The 21227-nt window shown below is 40.4% G+C and overlaps 1 protein-coding gene across 1 annotated transcript in view; it reads right to left on the bottom strand.

The window, feature by feature from the left end:
• The window catches only part of ANXA5 (annexin A5), a 30672-nt gene extending 9693 nt beyond the window's left edge, over positions 1-20979 (bottom strand). Inside the window, exons 1-8 of the mRNA XM_003899142.3 lie at positions 20827-20979; positions 20551-20594; positions 9037-9121; positions 7315-7409; positions 6019-6132; positions 4330-4420; positions 1078-1157; positions 556-612 (exon numbers count right to left, since the gene is read on the bottom strand). Of these exons, the coding sequence (XP_003899191.1) occupies positions 556-612; positions 1078-1157; positions 4330-4420; positions 6019-6132; positions 7315-7409; positions 9037-9121; positions 20551-20559 (531 nt within the window). The 5' untranslated portion in view covers positions 20560-20594; positions 20827-20979. The remainder of the gene's footprint in view (positions 1-555; positions 613-1077; positions 1158-4329; positions 4421-6018; positions 6133-7314; positions 7410-9036; positions 9122-20550; positions 20595-20826) is intronic.
• Positions 20980-21227: the final 248 nt, after the last annotated feature.

The following is a 21227-nucleotide window of genomic DNA, read 5'->3' as shown; positions in this document are numbered from 1 at the left end:
ACCAGACTGAGACTTTATAGGGGATTAAAAGTCACTTAAGAGGAAATTTTCATTTGGAGTCACTAAAAAGCAGCTGACAGAAGACCAATTCTACTTAAAATTCTGTCAAAGCAAATGCAGAGAAATTTCCTAATACCAAAATAACTTCTCATCTCTTATATAATTAAACACCACTTACTGTTAAATACTTTATTCTTTCTTCTTTATCTTCTCCTGCTAAGAGACCCACTGCATAACTGGCAGTGGAGTTAATAACACCTGTTTTTTGTAAAATTCTCTATTTTGTTCAATAATCACAAAACAAAAAAAACCATGTCTAGTTGGAACTCACTATGTAATTTATTTTATTTCATTTCAGCTTTAAGGTAAAATATTTTGCTTACCAGGTCAGAATAAGAAAAAGCTACTTACATAGGTCTTATGCTATGTGAAGAACCCATTAACAAGATTATCACTAGCAGCTATTATAACATACATTGTGATTTTTTCATTACCATGAATTACTTCTTCATTTCTACAACATAATAAAGTCATCATATCCTGGGCATCACTCACCTGAGCATCTTGTTCAACTTGAGCTTCATCAATTCCAGCATCAGGGTCTCTGTTAGCCTATGAGAGGTAATATGTCACATTATTGAACTGTAGGGCATTCTCATTCAAAAGGAAAAATGGTTCCACCTGATGGTTATTCAATAAAGCTCTTTCTCTAGGAATAATATGCTTTTATTAAGATCGATCCTGCACTATTTCACATTATCATCACACAGCCTGTCCAAAACCAATAATGACCCTCCTGATTTTAAATTATATGAAAGAACAAGATACTGCTATCATTCTGTGAAAGGAACAAGATACTACTATCTAAAACAAATGTATGAGTTAGCTGTTAAGAATTTAGACCAGATATTCTGAAACACAAACAAGCACAAGCGACATACAGCCAGAATCATCGCAGTAAGAATCAGCAAGTACCACAAACTATTAAAAGAATTTTAAGTGACCTTACTTAACTAGATTCAGCCCAGTCCAACTTCAGGCTTTTTAATAAAACTGTAATTCATCTCCACCCAATACCTGAAGGAGAACCACCAACATCCGCTGGTAGTACCCTGAAGTGTCCCCCACCACGTCATCTTCCAGGCTTGAGCCATATTCTGCAACAAAATAATTTCATACTTATTTACATCTTCTTTCAACTAGAAAAATAATCTTGCCCCATTAATCAAATGAAAGCGACATAAAAGAAGAAATATTATATTTGGTTAACATAAATTCCCTCTATTCCATCTCTGAATGCTCTCAGCAAATGCTTTCAGTGAGTGGTTGGACAAAAATGAATTAAAGCTCCCAAAGGCACTCAATTCAAACTTAAATCAAGACTCAGCCATTTAGAAATTCTCTCAACCAATGTAGTCATTAGTCTAGAGACACATGATGGTACTGGAAAGTGTCCAAAACACAATCAATCATAACCTTAAATTCTGTTTTGCTTTCTTTCAAATCTTTTACATGGTTAGCTTCCAAATGTCTTCCATCCTCTAATATTCTGGGATTTATTTCTTTGGGTATGGCCATCACTCCCCCAATAAGGTATTTTCCTCTGCAGAAATAAAGTTAACTCTGAGAGACAGCAATGATATTTTAAAGTACGCCCCCCTCCCACCTCTATTTCCAGCTGCTCAACGTAAGGCCATATAAAAGTGGAGAATTGGGATCTACAAGAGTCTACAAGTCTTTCTCACTACTCTCAAACAGTTGCTATTAAAGGAAAGGAGGCCTTACTCTAAGGTATTTAAATATGTAATTATTATGTGAAAGCAAACGAACTTTAAAAGCCTGAAACTTCTATTTTAAAAGGCCCAGAAGAGTTATGCGTTCATTTCAACCAGTTACCCAAATACAAAACCTTGTAGGAATCTTTAATTCTTTCTTCTATGCCAACACCTGTATATATTAACCATTAAATCCTATCACATGTTTCTCCTGTCCCTGATTTATCCTCCTCACACCTCTCACTAACCTAGGTTGGGCCATAATTCCTAAATACCTAGCTTACCTCCCATACACATAACTGTCCAATTAGCCTTTCTATTCAAATCTCCTTCCTCCCTCAATTGTTCCTTCAGCACTCCACTGCCCATTCAGGAATTTACAGTACCTCTGAATTAAGTCCAAATTCCTAATCCAGTCATGCAAAACCATCTATATCTGAGCCTAACCTCGCTTGTTCCATTTACCTCCCACAATGGACATGCACACATCCTCCACGGCAGCCAGGCCCTCTCCATCCCTCAATATACTCTCCACAGTCCAGTCTCCATGCCATTAAAGACAGGCAGTACCTCACCAAAAATACCTTTTCTACCTATTCAAAATGCACCGTCTTTTTTTCCCAGCTTTATTGAGTTATGATGGACAAATAAAAATTGTATATATTTAAGGTATACACCATGATGTTTTGATATATGTGTACACTGTGAAATGATTACCACGATCAAGCTAATCAGCATATCCATCACTTCATATAGTCTATATTTTTGCGTGTGGTGAGGACATTTAAAATATACTCTATTCACAAATTTCAAGCACATAATACAGTTATACTTTCACTATAGTCACCATGCTGTACATGAGATCCCCAGAACTTATTCATCCTGCCTAACTAAAATTGTGTATGCTTTGACCAATATATCATCAGTCCTTTCTCCCATTCACCCCGCCCCTACACCCTAGCAAACACTGTTTTACTATCTGTTTCTATGAGTTCAATTTTTTTAGATTCAACATAAGAAGTGAGATCATGCATAGCTTATGCCTTGTGCCTAGCTTATTTCACTTTGCATTATGTCCTCCACGTTTATCCATGATGTTGAAATGACAGGATTTCACCTCTTTAAGACTGAATAGTACTCCCATGTGTGTGTGTCTGTGTTTGTGTGTGTGTGTGTGTGTGTGTGTATTCTTTATCTATTCATCTGTCAATGGACACTTTGTAAACTCACCTAGTCTTGAAACTCTGCTGCATGTGTGATTCGCACCATGAAGCCTCCCTAACATCCAAAGCTATGATGACCTCTCTCTTCTGAATGCATTTTTGCATTTAATGTTATTGGTATTTTACTTTAGTTTGAATTTTCCTATCCTTTAAATATTGCAGTCATTCTGTCATGTCACCCCTGAGGAGACTGCATGCAAACTGCCTGAGGACAGGAGCTGGGTTATGCACACCTTTTGTCACTCATGACAACTAGCACACTGCCAGACACACAGCCAGTGCTCAATTACACAGCTGAGTAGGACAGACCACAGTTATTACCCCCTTTGAGCACACCATTTGTAATCCAGTAGCACAAAGGTTCTCATCAACGTCAACATCCCCAGAAAGAGATATTTGAATAGTACATCAAATAAAGTTCAAAGTTGAGATACATGTATCACTTCTGCCTTAGTGGTTGGGAACTTACTGCCTATAAAAAGAGAAGCAGGAAAGAGAGATTCAGCCCTTTAGAAAGGTAATTATATAGTTGCTCTAAACTATCACACTGTTTTGACTTGCTGGGTTAACAAAGCCATTTCTAAGATTAGCAAACTAATGGCAAGATACAGTCCCTAGCAAAAGATACTAGGCTTGGAGTCTGTTGACTGAGCTGAGAAACTGGATAGTCTGACCCTCCTCAATCAGGCAGGAGAAAGAGCTGGCTACAAGAAATCTGGTAAGAAAAGGACTCTCTACCTCTACATTTATTTCATTTTCTTGATTCTATTCATGGGACATATTTCAGGCTGAAATGCAGATTTCTGTTCATGAAAAAGGCATACTAAAAAGAAAAATCAAAATGCAGAATATTTTATTCAAGCATTGCCATTAACTAAGACAACATACATTTACTCAAATGTACTTTATCAACTCTGACGTGGGAAAGGGTTTAGGTTTCTCTTCCAAAGTTCCAAAAGTACTTTTTACATAACTCCTAAATTTTGCTAACATAAAGCTAAATATTTTTAAAAGAGGAAAAACTATTTTTACCTTAATGTTAACATAAAGACAACCTGTATATCCCTACACTAATTGCAAATCCTATGCAAAAGTAAACTCCATCTTCAGCAGCAGCTTCTTATAAAATGTTAAAATAGAAGAGGGTAACAAGACAGTCTTTTCCTTAGTAAAGGAGAAAAATAGCTTGAATTGCAGGTCATTCATTCATTCATTCATTCAACCATTATTTACTGCCTGCCTCCCATACCTACAAAGGACTGCATTCAAATCAGAGAAATGAAGGAAGTAACAGTGGAGGTGAAGTCAAAATATAACTCACAAACATTTACCTTCTTCATAAACTTCTTTGATGGCTCTTAGTTCTTCAGGTGTCCTTGAAGCAATAATTTCTGTCAGTACTTTTTCATCTGTTCCAGCTCCCTGTTTGGAGATTTTAATAGAGAAAATATGTCAATAAGATTTGAAAGAAAGTTATTTTCCCAGAATAGATGTTACCCAAATTGCACAGTTATATAAATATTATCCAGTATAACATGGATTTCTTTGTATATGAGTTCTATTAGTTACAGAAATAACAAATGTTAAATGATTTTCTCTCCAAAGACCATTTTATTCTTTTTGTCTAATGGAAAACAATGTTTCTCATGTGTATGTGTGTATATATGTGTACATATACATAACCAGTTACATAAATTTGTAACTTTTAATTTGATCACTTAATTCTAGTTTAAAAGTAAAACATTTTAATGAAAATTGAAGTAATTTTTAAAAACTGAGAGTAAAAATGAAAATTTCGCATAAATGTACACGGAAGAGCACTGATACTTAAACAATATGCACCTCAAAAGATAAACCCCTGGCCCCCAAGTTAAGTGCTGTGCAGTCACAGGAAAATTCTACATCAAAGGTAACGATAAATATAGCATTGCTTAATTATTAGGAATTAGAACAGTATAAGGGAATTGGGAGTTGCTTTCTGGATTTTTGAAAAATCATTTTAGCTGGCTTTCCTTTTTCTGCTTTTAAAAATCACATCTACATCATTAAACTAAGAGATGCAACAATACAGCTGAACTTAATTTTTTTAAAAAGATAGTATATTTAAGCCTTATTCTCTTTATATTTCTAACTTTGCCAAAAATCAAGCACTGAAAAACCTAGAGTTCATTCTCTGGCAGAATTTCAACTACTGCTGACATTTCAGAAGCACTTAGCAAAAAAAGTACTTTTCTCAATAACCTAAGATTTTTGTTTATTCCAAAAGAATCACCATAGGAAAATGAAGAGACTGAGCACAAACCAGCTCCTATCAGGATGACGCTTCTCCTCTCCACTCCATCAGTAAGAATCCCTGAGAAACATTATTTCCTTGTTAAATTTCAGTGTGCCCATTCAAAATCTAACAGCTAACAACTGAACTACTTCCTGTCCCATGAGCCTAAACAAATGTGTCAATACCGTCATATTTATACAACATTCCAAACACCAGTCAAGGGAATACACATTTAGTTTTCGCTGCAACTGAAATTACAGGAAGTTTACCAGCTACTTCATTTTAGCATTTAGAGGGGCAGGAAAGAAGGAAAGAGTATGAGAAAATATTTATCGTGAAAATTCTCTCTGACGCTTTACCTTTTAACCTAAAATGATGAGCAATATTATTGTTCCCTAATCAGGCAATTTTCCATTTAAAAAGACAAAATAGCTCATCTGTAATATTTTTTAAACATCCTCAAAATCAGAAGACAGGCATGAAAATAAAATACAAAAATCTATAAAAATATTAAAATTTTAAGTAGCCCAGTATTATTGAGTTTAAATCTATAAAAAGATGAAATGACACACTTGTAATTTTCTCCCTCCTTTACTGCTTATTGCCTCCCACTTTTGTCTTCCAAGCAACTCTCACTGAAATAATCAGATAAAATGTTTTAAATATAACAAATAAGAGGAAGTGATTACCAAAACAAAATAATACTATTTATGACAAGAATGTTCCTTTCACTCATCCTTTTTACCTTCAAGGCATGTTTCAGTTCATAAGCATCATAAAGCCGAGAGGGTTTCATCAGAGCCACAATTAATTTTTCAAATTTTCCAGTTAGTTCTGATTTCAGGTCATCCAGAAGATCCTAACCCACAGAAAATACAAATTTGTTAACCAGCAGAAATTGTAGTAAGATTCTTCTTAAATATGAATGACAGCCCTTTGCTCTTATGAATTCTTTATGTTGCCATCTCCAAGTAGAAGGCCCATGAGCTAAACAAAACCCCATAACCTTGAATAACATACTTTTAACCTGTGATCAAAATCTTAAACTAAGGCAAACCCACTTACATGTCAAGATATTTGTTTCTAAAAGATGTTTTTCTTAACTTGAAAAAAAAATGAATACCTTTAAAAGTAGACTAAAACTATTGTACTTTAAAAATATTATTCTGAGAAACATCTTTTTTTAAATTCCAAAAAATAATCATATAATGAAATTTACAAAGGACATTTAGTCTCTTATACCCAAACATCATAATTTTTTTTCTCTCAATATCTAACAACATTCAAATACATAATAGATTATAGTCATTATTATGACTCCTGATCACTGGGTGATATCTTTTCCTATGGGGAAATTGTGTATGTAATTATGAAAAAATTATGTAATTATGAAAAAAACCCAGTACTTCCTAGCTATAAGTTTCAGCATACCACACAACTAAAAATGGGTGTTTAGAATACTTCCTTTTTTGCTTTGCATTTGTTTTCTTAATTGATATATGTTTTCAGACTAAGAAGGCAAGTTTTTCATGCATGCACTAATTCATTTAAATTTAAATAATTCATATAATTCATTTAAATAATTCAAATAATTTTTTTTGAATTGTTAGTCAAATAAAAGCATTTAAATCAACTAATTAAAAATCCATGAGTTAAAATCATGACAAAAGGAATCAAGACTGTGACCGTGTTGAAACAAAACATACTTTAATACAGGCTTACACCTAGAAAACGAATAGTAAGACATCCATGTGAACGTGAGTGGGAAGCACAGAGGAAAAGAAGAGGGACAGTTCTCACTACAGGATCTTTTGGCACCTCGACAGCATTAGGCAAGGAAAAACAATTATGTGAGGATAAGCTGGGTGAGCACTGTATCCCAAGAGCTGATAATTTAGAGGAGAGTGGAAGAGAAACAGAAGTAGGGAAGTCGGAATCACAAAATAAATGATGCTTACAAAAGAATATCAGTATATTCCAAACTAGTCTTATAACTGATAGCTGTTCTCCCATTCTCTCTTGGGATGAAGTGTGGTCTTACCCTGCCAAACAGAGTCTTAAAAGCCGCAGAGATTTCCTGGCGCTGAGCGTTACTTCGGGATGTCAACAGAGTCAGGATGCTCTCCTCATCTGTGCCTGCAATTTATGGTTAACAATTACATTTTGGCTCCTACATGCACTCTCCCAATGATCTTGGCAACCCACTTCCCAGTCACCTTATTTCCTTGCCTCTCCCTATGCGAATATAAAATATATTCTATGGCCGGCGCAGTGGCTCACACCTGTAATCCTAGCTCTTTGGGAGGCCAAGATGGGAGGATTGCTTGAGGCCAGGAGTTCAAGACTCGCCTTGTCAACATAGTGAGACCCCCATCTCTTAGGAAAAAAAAAATATATATATATATATGTGTGTGTGTGTATATATGTGTATATATGTGTGTGTATATACACACACACACAAACACTACATATATATAAATGTTTTATTAAAATTTAAAATTTACTACATATAAAATGGTATGTTTCCAATATATTCTACCCCCTATTCCCAACATATTGGGAAGTAGATGGAAAAATACTCCTGCCTTTTACAAAACTTAGTACACCTAGTTTTTCATGCAACAGATACTCAAATAACAGCTATCCACAAGGCACAATGTGCTAGGTGTTACAGGGGATTGAGAGAAGAGAAAGAGACTCTGGCTTCAAATTACAATTTAAGGTAGAAATATAAAAACACACAAATAATTGTGAGCTAAGGCAAAATGTGACAAGTGCCTCAGGAGAGATCTAGGTGTCAAATGGGATTCAAAGAAGGGTCTCCTAGCTGATAGGAGGTGGAATGGAGTCTTGGAGAATGCTTCGGGGAGAAGGTGACACCCACAAGTCTCAAAGGATGGAAGGATTGTGAAAGGCAGTGACAAAAGGAAGGACAGCTTTTAGAATGAGAGAAAAGCTCAGCAGTGGGGAAATACAGGGCTTTCATAAACAGCAGATAAGCCAGCATGGCTGGGTCTGAGAACACATTAAGCAGTAATGGGAGATGAGTCTGAAAAGGTGGGCTGGATGCAATGGAAGGACTTGCAGGGCCAGAAAGCACATAAATAGTAGTAAAAAAGGAGCCTGAGCACAGGAGATCAGTGACACATGGAAATCCTTGAGAGGAGAGGTTAAATGACTAGAAAAGAGGCTGGGGAAAGAGAAGAGACTAGCAGAATGAGAATGGGATATCTGATTGGGAACAGAGCTGCACAGCTGCTCACCTGCAGGGATAGCTGCCTCATCGACTCCGGCCTCTACCACACAGGTGAGGGTGACAAGCTCAAAAGCACAAAGGCTGAATTAAACTGCCTGTTCAGTTCTAGAAACTGAATATTAGGGATGGTTTATAGCAAGCTTGTCCAACCCACGGCCTGCAAGCCACATGTGGCCCAGGACAGCTCTGAATGCAGCCCAACACAAATTCATAAACTTTCTTAAAACATTATGAAATTTTTTTGCGATTTTTTTTTTTTTTTTAGCTCATCAGCTATCGTTAGTATTAGTGTATTTTATGTGTGGCCCAAGACAATTCTTCCAATGTGGCCCAGAGAAGCCAAAAGATTGGACACTCTTGGTTTATAGTATTATTTTGTTATCATAACATGTCTCTTCTCCTACAGATTTCAGATCAAAATATTCTAAAATTATTCTTACTGTAATTAACAACTTGTTTGGAAAAACAAATATCACATTTGCTTTAGAAAGAGGAAGCTAAATTTACCCAGGCCTTTCATGGCCTTCCGAAGAGTTTCTGCATCAGCCCGCTCATCAAATCCAGGGAAGTCCGTCACAGTGCCTCTGAGAACCTAATTCAGGAAACACAGTGGTATTATTCATGTCATGACTAATATGACAAAGTAAATAATACAAACAGGAAGCCGCTTGCCATATATCACATTCAGTCATTAAATGAATTTGCCATTTGATAAGATTTGTGACCTCTTTTGAACTGGGAAGTGAAGCATTTACAATGGGGATTGGCAGGACCAATTCAGCACAGAAGCTATCCTGACCACCTGTAATACCATCAGTGGGAAGGCTGGCTCTCTCTTCTCTGTGACCACACCCCACCAACACCTCCTGGTTCACAGAGGGCACTTCTTTGCAGGTTCCCTTCCCATTAAGTCTCACACCATTTTGATCTACAAGCATATTAAGCCCGCATTAAATCTTAATACCCTGTCCTGAGTACTCAATTCTAAGCAATGCTCTTGTTACATGCCTTTTCATCTAAGTCCTGTTTTTGTATACTTACTTAGGGACTTTATGATAACCCAGCAAAGCCTGAAATGATCGTTCATGTGTCAGAAGAATACAAATCTTTGAATTTAGAACTTTATAAAGGTGTATTGGAAGATATTCTTCATAAAGCTTCCTGTTACACATTACTTTATCATATATATACACTGCTTTTAATAACCAAAATATCTTCATGTTTCAAAAAAAGTTAGTGATATCATTAGATCCTTAGAGTCAGAAGGCTTTACTAATACTGAGCCATAAATGTTTATCTTACGCTAAATGGAGGCTCACAGAATTTACTTGACTGGTAAATGTTTTTGCATTCCCTCAAAACTCCTGCTTATGTACCATCTAAACTGAGAAACAAACAGCTAAAAGGAAAGCTAGCCTGGTTTACAATCTCACATGTCTTATTATAAATGCACAAAAGCACAGTCACCAAAAAGGAGGAAAGTTTCTTTTCCACCTTAGCCTCCGACTGTTGCATATGCCAACAATAACCTAATACTAATCAAATTTTAAAAGATGACAACAGAGAGACAGCCATGGTGAAGAACTTCCCCAGGACATAGTGTCAAAGATCAGTTCAGTGGCCTTCTCTCTGTAGTGGCACTAAATTAGGCTTCCTGAAACAGTGGCACTCATGGATCCAGGAGATAGCGACAAAGACTCTCCCTTTGGCCACACTTTGAAAGGCTCCCTTGAGCCCTCTTCTCAACTCATCCTTGTCGCTGGGCCTCCTTTGCCTGCCTAGCAAGAAGCTTGCTAAGTCAGTTTAAGGAGGATACCCCTACTTTTGGAATCGGATCACCCTCTGCTATAAAGTGAATATCTGTGTCCCCTCAAAATTCATATATTGAAACCCTACCCCACCACATGATGGTAAATAGGAGGTAGAGCTTTTGCGAGATAATTAGAATTAGATGAAGTCACAAAAGCAGGGCCCCCAAAATGAGATCAGCATCCGTGTAAGAATTCGGAGAGAGCTTGCTTCTCTCTGCTCTGTCATATGAGGCTACAAAAATGTCTAGAAGACAGCCGTCACCACACCCAACATGCTGGCACCCTGAGACTTCCAGTCACCAAAGCTTTGAGAAATGAATTTCTTTCTTTATAAGCCACCCAGTCTATAGTATTCCATTACAGCAGCCCGATGAACTAAGGCACCCTGTATATCTGATCAATTTCCTCATCCCCCTCCCCCCACATCTGATCATCCTGGCCTGCCTTCAGCAAGAATCCTATTAAGTCAGTTTAGAATCCTATTAAGTCCCCCTAACTTGATGTTTCGTCTTAGTAACTTTCCATCCACTGACCTCACTCTGCTTGTTAGCTATAAATCCCCAGCTGTCTTCCCTGTATTCAGAGTTGAACCTAATCTCTCTACATGACTTACATTGTAATATTCTTGACTAAGGCCTTCCTTACCATCAGAATAACTTTTTCTTCAACAGTCATCCTTACTCTTGTTCAAGAAGAGAAAATACACCGTTCTTTCCTCTGAACAGGGTCAGCTATGAGAGAACTTATGAGAAAACCTGACCTCATGAAGCCCCACATGACCTTAACTCTAAAGTCAAGTGGTATGATCATGAGGCCAAAAGAATACAATTCAAGAGAAAAAGAGGTATTTTCAGGTTGATGTCCCAGCCCCAGGTTGTTGAAAGCACCACTGGTGCAGCTTTCACTCCCTCTGTGCCTCAGCTAAACAAGGGACTGTGGCCAACTAGGAAAAGGGGAAGGGGAGCCTCTCTCCCACTTGTCTCGTGGAGAGGTTATGAAACTAAGCCAGAGCTGTTCACTCCACCAAGAGGGAAATCCACCCACAGCCAGGCTAGTCTCCATTTCCACCCCATCTAAGGAGCACAGACGCATAAAGACCAATAGATTCCCTGCCATTCATTCTATACCTTAATCCATATGAAACTGAATGGTTGAATACTGACAACTTCATAAAAGGAGTTATAGTTCAGAAGAGAAATCTGTAAGATTTGAGAAGATGATGCTTCAAAATTAGTCTGGGTTAGGAAAATTCTTTCTCTCAGATCAAGTTACAGCTTCTCTTTAATGAGACCACTTCAAATTGATCAATATCATTGTAAAAATGAAAAAACTCCACAAGTTTTCTTAATGTGAGAACTCAGGACTGAATGCCTCTTGCAGTTCACCTGTCTTTTTACTCATTGACTCACCATCTTTTGAATGCCTCCCACGTCCAAAGTATTATACTAACTACTAGTTAAGAGTCAGGATCCCTCAAGTTAAGTATGAAATGACAGGCATATAACTAATCAAGTGCAGCAGAATATGTACACACAGAGGCTGGATTAGGGCAATGTGAGCACATTTGAGAGAACTATATTGGGAAGTGTGAAAAGAGAAAAAATTCAGAAAAAAAATTCCAACGACTCTTGAAAGTTGCCTGTGAATTTGCCAGGCCAATCTGGTACTTTGGATAAAGAGTTAAGTATTTCAACAAGCAGTAAGGTTGAAAGAAAAACAAGGGAAAGGTCGCAGTGAAGGGAGGGGAAGGGCATAAAAGCCATGCTAAAATGTGCAGACTTCATCCTGTAGTCAACAGGAAGCCACTGGAGGACACTCAGGCAGGGAAGAACAATGTCAACTCTCCACAGCAATATGCCTCTGGCAGCAGTGGACACGATGGAATGGACTGTGCAAGAGTGACAAGAAGACTGCTTAGAAACTAACAACACAAAGAAGGAAAGGAAGATCTAAACAAAGGCAGGGACAGAAACAGGCCCCGGGTAGACAGGAACTATTTAGGATGATTCTGTTTTTTGGATGAGAAAAAGGATGGCTGGCTTTGCATTTTTCCACAGTAGGCTTGTGAGTTGTCAGCATATGCGGGTAGTAGCTGGAGGAGGCCACCACGCAAGACAATATTAATGGGGTGGAAAGAGCCAGAGGAGAAAGAAAGGGAAGGTGACCTACAATCAGAGTGGCAGCTAGTATCTGCTGAGTGCAGCAATGCACCAGGCACCATGCACAGAGCTTCACACAGATCATCTCAGGGAAATCCCATCTTACAGACAAAGAAACATACTGGCTCAGAAAGGTTTTAGCAAACGAGTCACCCAAGTGACCATCAAACAAGCAAGAAGCAGAGATGGGACTTGAAGCCACAGGACCTTGACTCCTGGACTCTTACCCATGAAGCTACACTGCCCTCCCAAAGGCAGGAAGAAAATCCAAGGAGGGTGATGGCATGGAAGCTGAAGGAGACAAATGTTCCAAGAGGAAAGAAAGAGGAGGCAGTGTCCAACACCACTGGAAGTCAAGGAAGAGCTAAGACTGAAAGGGTCCACTGGATTTGGTAACTAGGAGGTCTTTGGTGACGTTTAATCGTCTGGCTATAGGACACTCAGGAATGAATTAAGGGAAAGACCGTCTCAATGAAACAACAGTTTGCAAACCAGGCCTTTAAAAACACAGTTAAGAAAAAAAAAAAAAAAGGCTTGATCCGGTTTATAGGCTATGAAGAAACTTCTGGAGAGACAGAGAGGTTAAAAACAGGGAGAAGTTAGAAACAGAAGAGACATGAGGGATCTGCCTAAAGAAAAAAGGTATCTGGCCGGGCGCGGTGGCTCAAGCCTGTAATCCCAGCACTTTGGGAGGCCGAGGCGGGCGGATCACGAGGTCAGGAGATCGAGACCATCCTGGCTAACATGGTGAAACCCCGTCTCTACTAAAAATACAAAAAACTAGCCGGGCGTGGTGGCGGGCGCCTGTAGTCCCAGCTACTCGGAGGCTGAGGCAGGAGAATGGCCTGAACCTGGGAGGCGGAGCTTGCAGTGAGCCGAGATCGTGCCACTGCACTCCAGCCTGGGTTACACAGCGCGAGACTCCGTCTCAAAAAAAAAAAAAAAAAAAAGGAAAAAGGTATCTGACACCAGAGACTGAAGGAAATTGGGTGAAAGATGAATGGAAGAAAAGCATCTAAAAATCTTACCTACTAAGTATGAAGGAACAACTGCTGGTCCTCTTTTTGAGAGCTTTCTAGAAATTGTGAAACACTTTTGCTACATTCCATACAATCAGAGTCACCCACCAAGAATGACAAAGCCACATAGCGGTATTAAGAGACCAGATGTGAATCAGAGAAATGAGTCAGAAGGGCAGAACCCTTGTTTGGACATCCTGCCCAAACCCCATCGCTGCCCACACAAAACTGTCTGCAAATGTGACTTCAAATGACTCATTCAAGAGGGCTTCCCCTGTTTCCTGGAGTCCCCACACTTTACCCAGATTAATGCCAACTCTTAAGTAGGCACTGTTCCCTCACCCATTCACCCATCCTCAGTTCATCCTCAATTCCCTTTATCTGCTGCCACCAATGCCTTAGGAAGAGAATTATAATATATTCTTAGATAATACTTGGCCAAAATATACAATTCACTCTTTTAATTCTCACCTTTGAAAATATCCATTCTTTAGGTCTATAATTGTGTTGGCTTTTTTTTCCTCTAAATGAAAAAGTTCTTTACCCGCAAAGACTAGGTATGCCAAAATAAAGTGAATAAAACCAACCAAACAACAAGGGAAAGGTTGCTTTTCTAGACACAGAACTTAGACATAAATAACAATTTCAAGTTTAAAGATGAGAAAGTATTCACCTGTCTGGAACATTTTAAATAAAGCTTTCCTGAAGACACAGAAAAGGACTAAACTCTCTTTGTTCTCCAGTTCCATGTAATCAATATTTACTCAAATACCCGCCCCCCACCCCGCCCGCCATGCCGGCATTCCACATAATATTAATTAGGAGCTGGAAATCATGAAGCAAACCACAAGCTGAGCAACTGCTAAGCCGCTATGCAGTGATTTTTAAGGGTGGTTCTACTGAGCCTCAGGTTTCCAAAGACCTTGGAGCCATGCCAAAAAGCAGGAAGCTGGGAAGACAATTGCCTCCCAACTCCATGTATGTACACCAGGGCCCTACCTTATGTATGTACTAGGGGCCCGTTAATATTTCCTGCAATAATAGTTCCCACTAATGAGAAAATAAATTGTTTATCACTGTACTACGAAAAAAATAAGAGCATAAAAGAGGGAAATGTCAGTGTGACCTGATTATGCTTTGAGCTGCAAAGTAAAATAAATATCAGGGAAAAAATTAGGACCTCCAAGAAGACTGAGGAGTACAAACACATCAGAGGTCAGAGACATGCTCTCAACCCCCAATCCTAACCCTTGCTCTAATCCCAACTCAGAAAAAGTGAATGCTACACTTCAAAGCGTTAAACTCGAACTGGTCTATTGCTTACTTTTGTGTAATTTCCTTTCCTTTTCATGCTCCTTCTTACTTGTTTTTGCTTCTTTCCATTTGTCTAACCATCCTACTACCTCTGACCTGTTTCTTAAAATCAAATGCAAGGGAGAAAAAAACATCACTGGAGAACAGACTAAGTTGTTTGCATCGTGGTAGAAAAGAAGGTTTTGATAACACAGTAAAGCTTTGTAAAATGATTTAAATTTTTGTTTTGTATTTCTTTAATGCGCTGTGTTTAATGTTGTGTCTCTTTACCAGTGTAAGAATGACTTCCCTTGGCAAACACCAATAAAATGGAAAGTTAAATTGTGTGCTCCTACAAGTTGCCCAAGAATAACTCCAGTGATGTCTTGAGTGAGTTAAAGTGAGCAGGTGGCACTGGCCACACTGAGTTCACACTGGAGGTCAGAGGAGAGTGTGCTATTTTGCCAAACCGTTCCATTGGGCATTCCATGAATAACATTTGAAAAGTTCTATCAATAACCAATTCATTCACACTGGCACTTCAGAAACAATCACGGGTATAGATTTCTCATATTAGAGAAGAGTGTATACAGATTCACAATTTCATTTCCTTTTGTATCTAAACAACGGGCACAAATCTAATAAACATGGCTGATCCTAGACAAAGGTAGGAAATAAATCAGCTTCAAATCTCTTTTAGTGGAAGAGATAAATAATATATGAACAAATGGATCTGGCCAGATGCTGTGGCTCACGCCTATAATCCCAGCACTTTGGGAGACCAGGGCACGTAAGGTCAGGAGTTTGAGACCAGCCTGGGCAACTTAGCATAAACCCCATCTCTACAAAAAATACAAAAATTAGCCGGGCACCACCATACCCCACTATGGTCCCAGCTACTCATTCAGGAGGCTGAGGTGGGAGGATCACTTGAACACTGGAGGCAGAGGTTGCAGTGAGCCCAGACAGTGGTACTGCACTCCAGCCTGGGTGACAGGGTGAGACTCCGTCTCAAACCAAAACAAAACAAAAAACAAACAGAACCTACGGAAATAAAAGAGGATGTAGAGGACTTAGAGATCATATATACCTTACTATTTACTAGATAGTGACATCTAAGTGTTTTCTAAGAAACTCAAATTCAACATATCCTCTACTGTTTCTTCCCTGCCTCAAACCTGCATTTTTTTTCCAAAAAAAAAAAAAAAAACCACCAACACACAATCAACCATGGTCAAGCAAGCCAGTCCTGTGACCCTCTCCTGACCCTTTATCAGTTAACAACCACCCCACTCAAGTACCAAATTTGCCCACCCTCCCCGACAGGCCCCTCCTATCTAAAACCTGAGACACTGCCTACTTGAAGCCTTTGAGGTCTCACTGGGATTACTACAACAGAGCCTATGTGGTTTTCCAATACTCAGCTTCCCTCTCCCCTCTCTCAACCCCCACTCCACCACCCTGCCTTTGCATCTTCCAGAATTGCATCCATCACACTGGCCCCAGGGTGAGCTTTGTTCAATATAAATCTGACAGTGGCACACCTCAACCTGCAACTCTTTGATAGCTCTCTATTACCTATAAAATGGTTCATAATCTTTAGTGCTGGCTCCTGTCGACCTATCTAGCATTCCTTTCCAAGACAGGGCTTGATTTCCCCACCTCACTGCAGTTTCATTCCATCACGCTAAACTCTTTCATACCCCTAAGTATTTATTTGCTGTTGTTGCCTCTCAGTATAATGGCTTCCCTCCTTTGTCCCATACAAAGAATGCCAGCTAAGTAACCTCAATTTCCCCTGCTGTGAAACAAAAATAGTAATACCTATTTCCAAAACTATGTTATGAGGACTAAATAATGCACACACGAGACTTGGCAATGCATCTATTATATCAATAAATCTTAGATCCATTTCCCATTGCGCTCATGTTTAACAATACTTGGCACATAGTCAAAGTGCAAAAGCCTCATACATTCATGAATGTATGCACAGATGAAAAAGAGAACAGTTTAGAACTAGTGTCCGGCCGGACGTAGTGGCTCATGCCTGTAATCCCAGCACTTCGGGAGGCCGAGGCACACGGATCACTTGAGGTCAAGAGTTCAAGACTAGCCTGGCCAACAGCGAAACTCTGTCTCTACTAAAAATACAAAAATTAGCCAGGCGTGGTGGCACATGCCTATAATCCCAGCGACTCGGGAGGCTGAGGCAGGAGAATCACTTGAACGCAGGAAGCAGAGGTTGCAGTGAGCTGAGATCATGCCACTGCGCTCCAACCTGGACAACAAAGCGAGACTCCATCTCGGGGGGGAAAAAAAAAAACTAGCGTCCAAAGAAATGAAGCCAGGAGTATAATTTCTTGCAATTAATCAATTGTTTACATATTATGTAAATTACTACACTGAAAGACTGGGTCTAAGAAGTACTTAAAGCAAAGGTCTTAGGAGCCCCAATTTTTAAAAAACAGATGCATTTGTTAAATTTTAGAATAGTATGAAGGATATATGAATAAAACGTATTTCAGGAATGAATCTATGCTGTAAAAGCATTGTTATATTTCTACCATTTTGAACTTCTAAGTCATTAAAAGAAGAAAGCCAGACTGCCTGCCTCTAACTAGCTTGATCACCTATGTAGGCTTTCTAAGGAGAACTAGATATTAGATAAGAAATTAGGTTTTGCTGAATACCAGTGAATTGCTCAGTGGCTTGCAAAGCAGCCAAGTAGTTTTGGATCTAGTTCTTTCTCAGCAGCCAAAATGAACTTAAGAGTTAAACAGATAAGGAACTGAGAGAGACCACCAGGAGCAGCACAGGCCATGGATAACAGGTAACCCTGATCTAACATCCCAAGAGTGAACATTAGCTCCAGAGAGACTTGACTTTAAAAATGAATGGCATGGAAAGATGCAATCAATATCTAGTCGGCTCCTCTGGAATGAGCTTCATCTCAAATTTATTTATTTACGTTTATCCTGCTTGCTTGGCACAGGGCTTTTTAAAATTATAATAATAATTTTAAACCAAACGAAAATATTTCTGCTCAAACCTTGTAACTTAAACATGTACCATAGAGATAATTCTGATGTTCATGAAGTTTCTGATGAACAATTACGTAGCCTAATTTTGCCTTCATGACATTCTTACTGCTCAGATGCCGCACCCAACTTTAATACTAAACTTTTTTTTTTTTCTTTGAGACGTAGTCGTACTCTGTTGCCCAGGCTGGAGTGCAATGGCACGATCTCAGCTCACTGCAACCTCCGCCTCCCGGGTTCAAGTGATTCTCCTGCCTCAGCCTCCTCCCAAGTAGCTGGAATTACAGGTGTGCATCACCATGCCTGGCTAATTTTTGTATTTTTAGAAGAGATGGGGTTTCACCATGTTGGTCAGGCTGGTCTCGAACTCCTGACCTGGTGATCCGCGTGCCTCGGCCTCCCAAAGTGCTGGAATTACAGGCATGAGCCACCGTGCCTGGCCAATACTAAATATTTTAACAAAATGTTTTACTTTCATGATTTCCAAGAATAACTAGTAACAAAACTAGAGCAAAATTTAACACTGTGTATCTTTTTTAAAACATTACTTGTAAGTTTTATGAGGAGTAAAAACTGTAGTTTTGATAGAAACAGTCTTGGTGTTATACTGTCATAGGGCTCAGGTACATAATCTTATATGCAAACCACCATTCTAGGTTTTGTATACACATGACCTTTATGATACTAATCATTCTTTGAAATTATTAAAATTAATGTCCACAACCAGAAAATATGTTCACTTACACTATTTGGGTAAACAGTCTACATGATGAAAAGGAATTGATGGACCCTCAGACATCACGGGGGAACTTACAAGAGATTCAAGAAACTGCCAAATGAGCAAAGATGGAGGGAATTATTATTCTGTGCTTGTTAAATCTTCATGTACATCACCACACCAGCATATCAAGATAGGAAAAATATTCCTCAGGAAAGGAAAATTAATTCCACATAAAAGTATCCTTTCTATGGAGAAGAACCTAAACCAAACTTTCCACTTGAAGTAATATGAGAACTGTTTTACTGTAACATTTAAGTGCAAAGAGGAGGTAAGAATGGGGTCACTGTATAAGTTTACTAAAGTAACCAACTCATCTTAATCCTCCCATTTTCACTTGGAAAGGACCAAGAAACCTTATTCAATTTTGGTAAGTCAATCTGATAAAAAGTGAACTATAAATAAGAGAGAACATTGTTTTAGCAGTTAAAACACTTGTTTAAAAAAAAACCGGCCGGGCGCGGTGGCTCAAGCCTGTAATCCCAGCACTTTGGGAGGCCGAGGCGGGTGGATCACGAGGTCAGGAGATCGAGACCATCCTGGCTAACATGGTGAAACCCCGTCTCTACTAAAAATACAAAAAACTAGCCGGGCGAGGTGGCGGGCGCCTGTAGTCCCAGCTACTCGGAGGCTGAGGCGGGAGAATGGCGTGAACCCGGGAGGCGGAGCTTGCACTGAGCCGAGATCGCGCCACTGCACTCCAGCCTGGGCGACAGAGCGAGACTCCGTCTCAAAAAAAAAAAATAAAATAAAAAATAAAAAATAAAATAAAAAATAAAAATAAAAAATAAAAAAATAAAAAAAAACCATCTGGACTCTGACAAGCCAGTTAGATTGACAAGATCTGTGAAATCAATTTGGAGTTTTTAAGCCCTGATATCTTATTCACAAAAGACTGTATAACATGGTCAATATTTAAAGACCTTAAACTATCTTCTCTTTCCTACATTTTTGATAAACATTAATAACAGTAAAGAAGCCAGGCGCAATGACTCAGGACTGTAATCCCGCCGAGGCGGGAGGATCACTTGAGGCAAGGAGTTTGAGACTAGCCTGGCCAACATGGTGAAACTCCCTCTCTACTAAAAACACAAAAATTAGCCGGGCGTGGCGGGGCGCCTGTAATCCCAGCTACTTGGGAGGCTGAGACACGAGAATTGCTTGAACCCTGAAGGCAGAGGTTGTAGTAAGCGAGATCACTAAATCACTGGACTCCAGCCTGGGCGACAGAGTGAGAGTCCCTCTCAAAAAAAAAAAACAGTAAAGAAAGCCTGCAGTAGATTATCAATTTCTGAAACAGTCCCAAGTCCCAAGGCAAATTCAATTGAGAATTCGTTCCACGAGTTCATTGCTTAAGAAAAACAGCGTTTGTGTTTAATCTTTTGCATTAAAAAAAAAAAAAAAATCAGAGCCCACAACCTAGTTTATTTTAGTAAAACTGGGCTGAGCAACTGGAAAAAGCCAATGCTCCATCATAGTATTAAAATACAGAAAACTTTGCGGAAAAAAAATAAAGGAAGTCAAGGAGGGGGGGAAAATGCGTTCGCCTCACATGACCACGATGAGCTGTTCTTGCTCTGGTTCTAATTTGAGCGACTCTCTGGATTTTGAGGAAGGCCCACTTTTACACATTCACTCATGAAAAGGGAGTGCACACAAATCCGGCCACGTCACCAGCTGCTGCGCGCGAAGGCAGCTTGGCGGCGTCGGTGCTGGTTCCGGAGGGCGCTCCGCGAGGAGAACCGGGACACAGGAAAGGGGGCGGGGAAGCAAAGAGGGAACAAGAAAGGTGGAAGCGATGTCCCCAAAGCAGGTTCCGTTTCCTCCTAAACTTTTTGGCCTTCAGACAAATCCTAAAAGTCCCTCGTCGCAGCATACAAAGTTGTGGGCAAATCCAGCGCGGTGGGGGGCGCACGGCCTTACCTGTGCCATGGCGACGAGTCAGGCCAGGGGAAGGTGAAGCAGGACTGCAAAACAGAAGAGACCTCGAGCTTAGCGCGCCACTCGCAACTTGCGCCCTCCCCAAGCGCAGGTCCGCGGGGAGGCGCTAAGACAGCCCGGAGGGCCCCGCCACGGGGCCGACCCGCCCTCTCGCAGCTACCAGGACAGCTCTCGGCCGAACGTCCGCGCGAACCCAGTGCCCTGCGACCCCGCTCCCCTCTCCAGAGGGAGCCCCCTCCCCGTGCTGCGGCCACTCACCCAGACTGTGGGACCCAAGTGCCCTGAACCACCGGGAAAGCGGCGGAGCGCCAGGCGACAGTACGCGGGGCAACGCCGGGATGAGGACGCCGAAGGATCGGGCAGCTGCACCGAGACTGATCCAAGCAACGGAAACGCCAGCGGCCCCGCCCCGGCCCTGCCCCGCTTGGCCCGGCCCACCCCCGCCAGGGACTCAACCGCAGGCAGGCCGCGCCAGCCCGGCCCGCCCCTGCCACGGCCTCAGCGCGCCTGCGTGGATCGCGGTTAGTCCCAGTCGGTGGCCAGCGGCGTGGACTGTCCCGCGGCTCTCGCGGGCCTGGGTGGGGCGCGGCCGCAGCGCTGCTGGAACCAAGAAGGGGCGGCCGCTCCCCCGAGGGCCCCAGGGACAGTCTTGTCTTCGC

This window comes from Papio anubis, chromosome 3 (genome assembly GCF_008728515.1).
Source record: "Papio anubis isolate 15944 chromosome 3, Panubis1.0, whole genome shotgun sequence".
Classification (NCBI taxonomy): Eukaryota; Metazoa; Chordata; class Mammalia; order Primates; family Cercopithecidae; genus Papio; species Papio anubis.
Note: the sequence above shows the minus strand (reverse complement) of the source record. Positions and strands in the feature narration are given on the sequence as shown.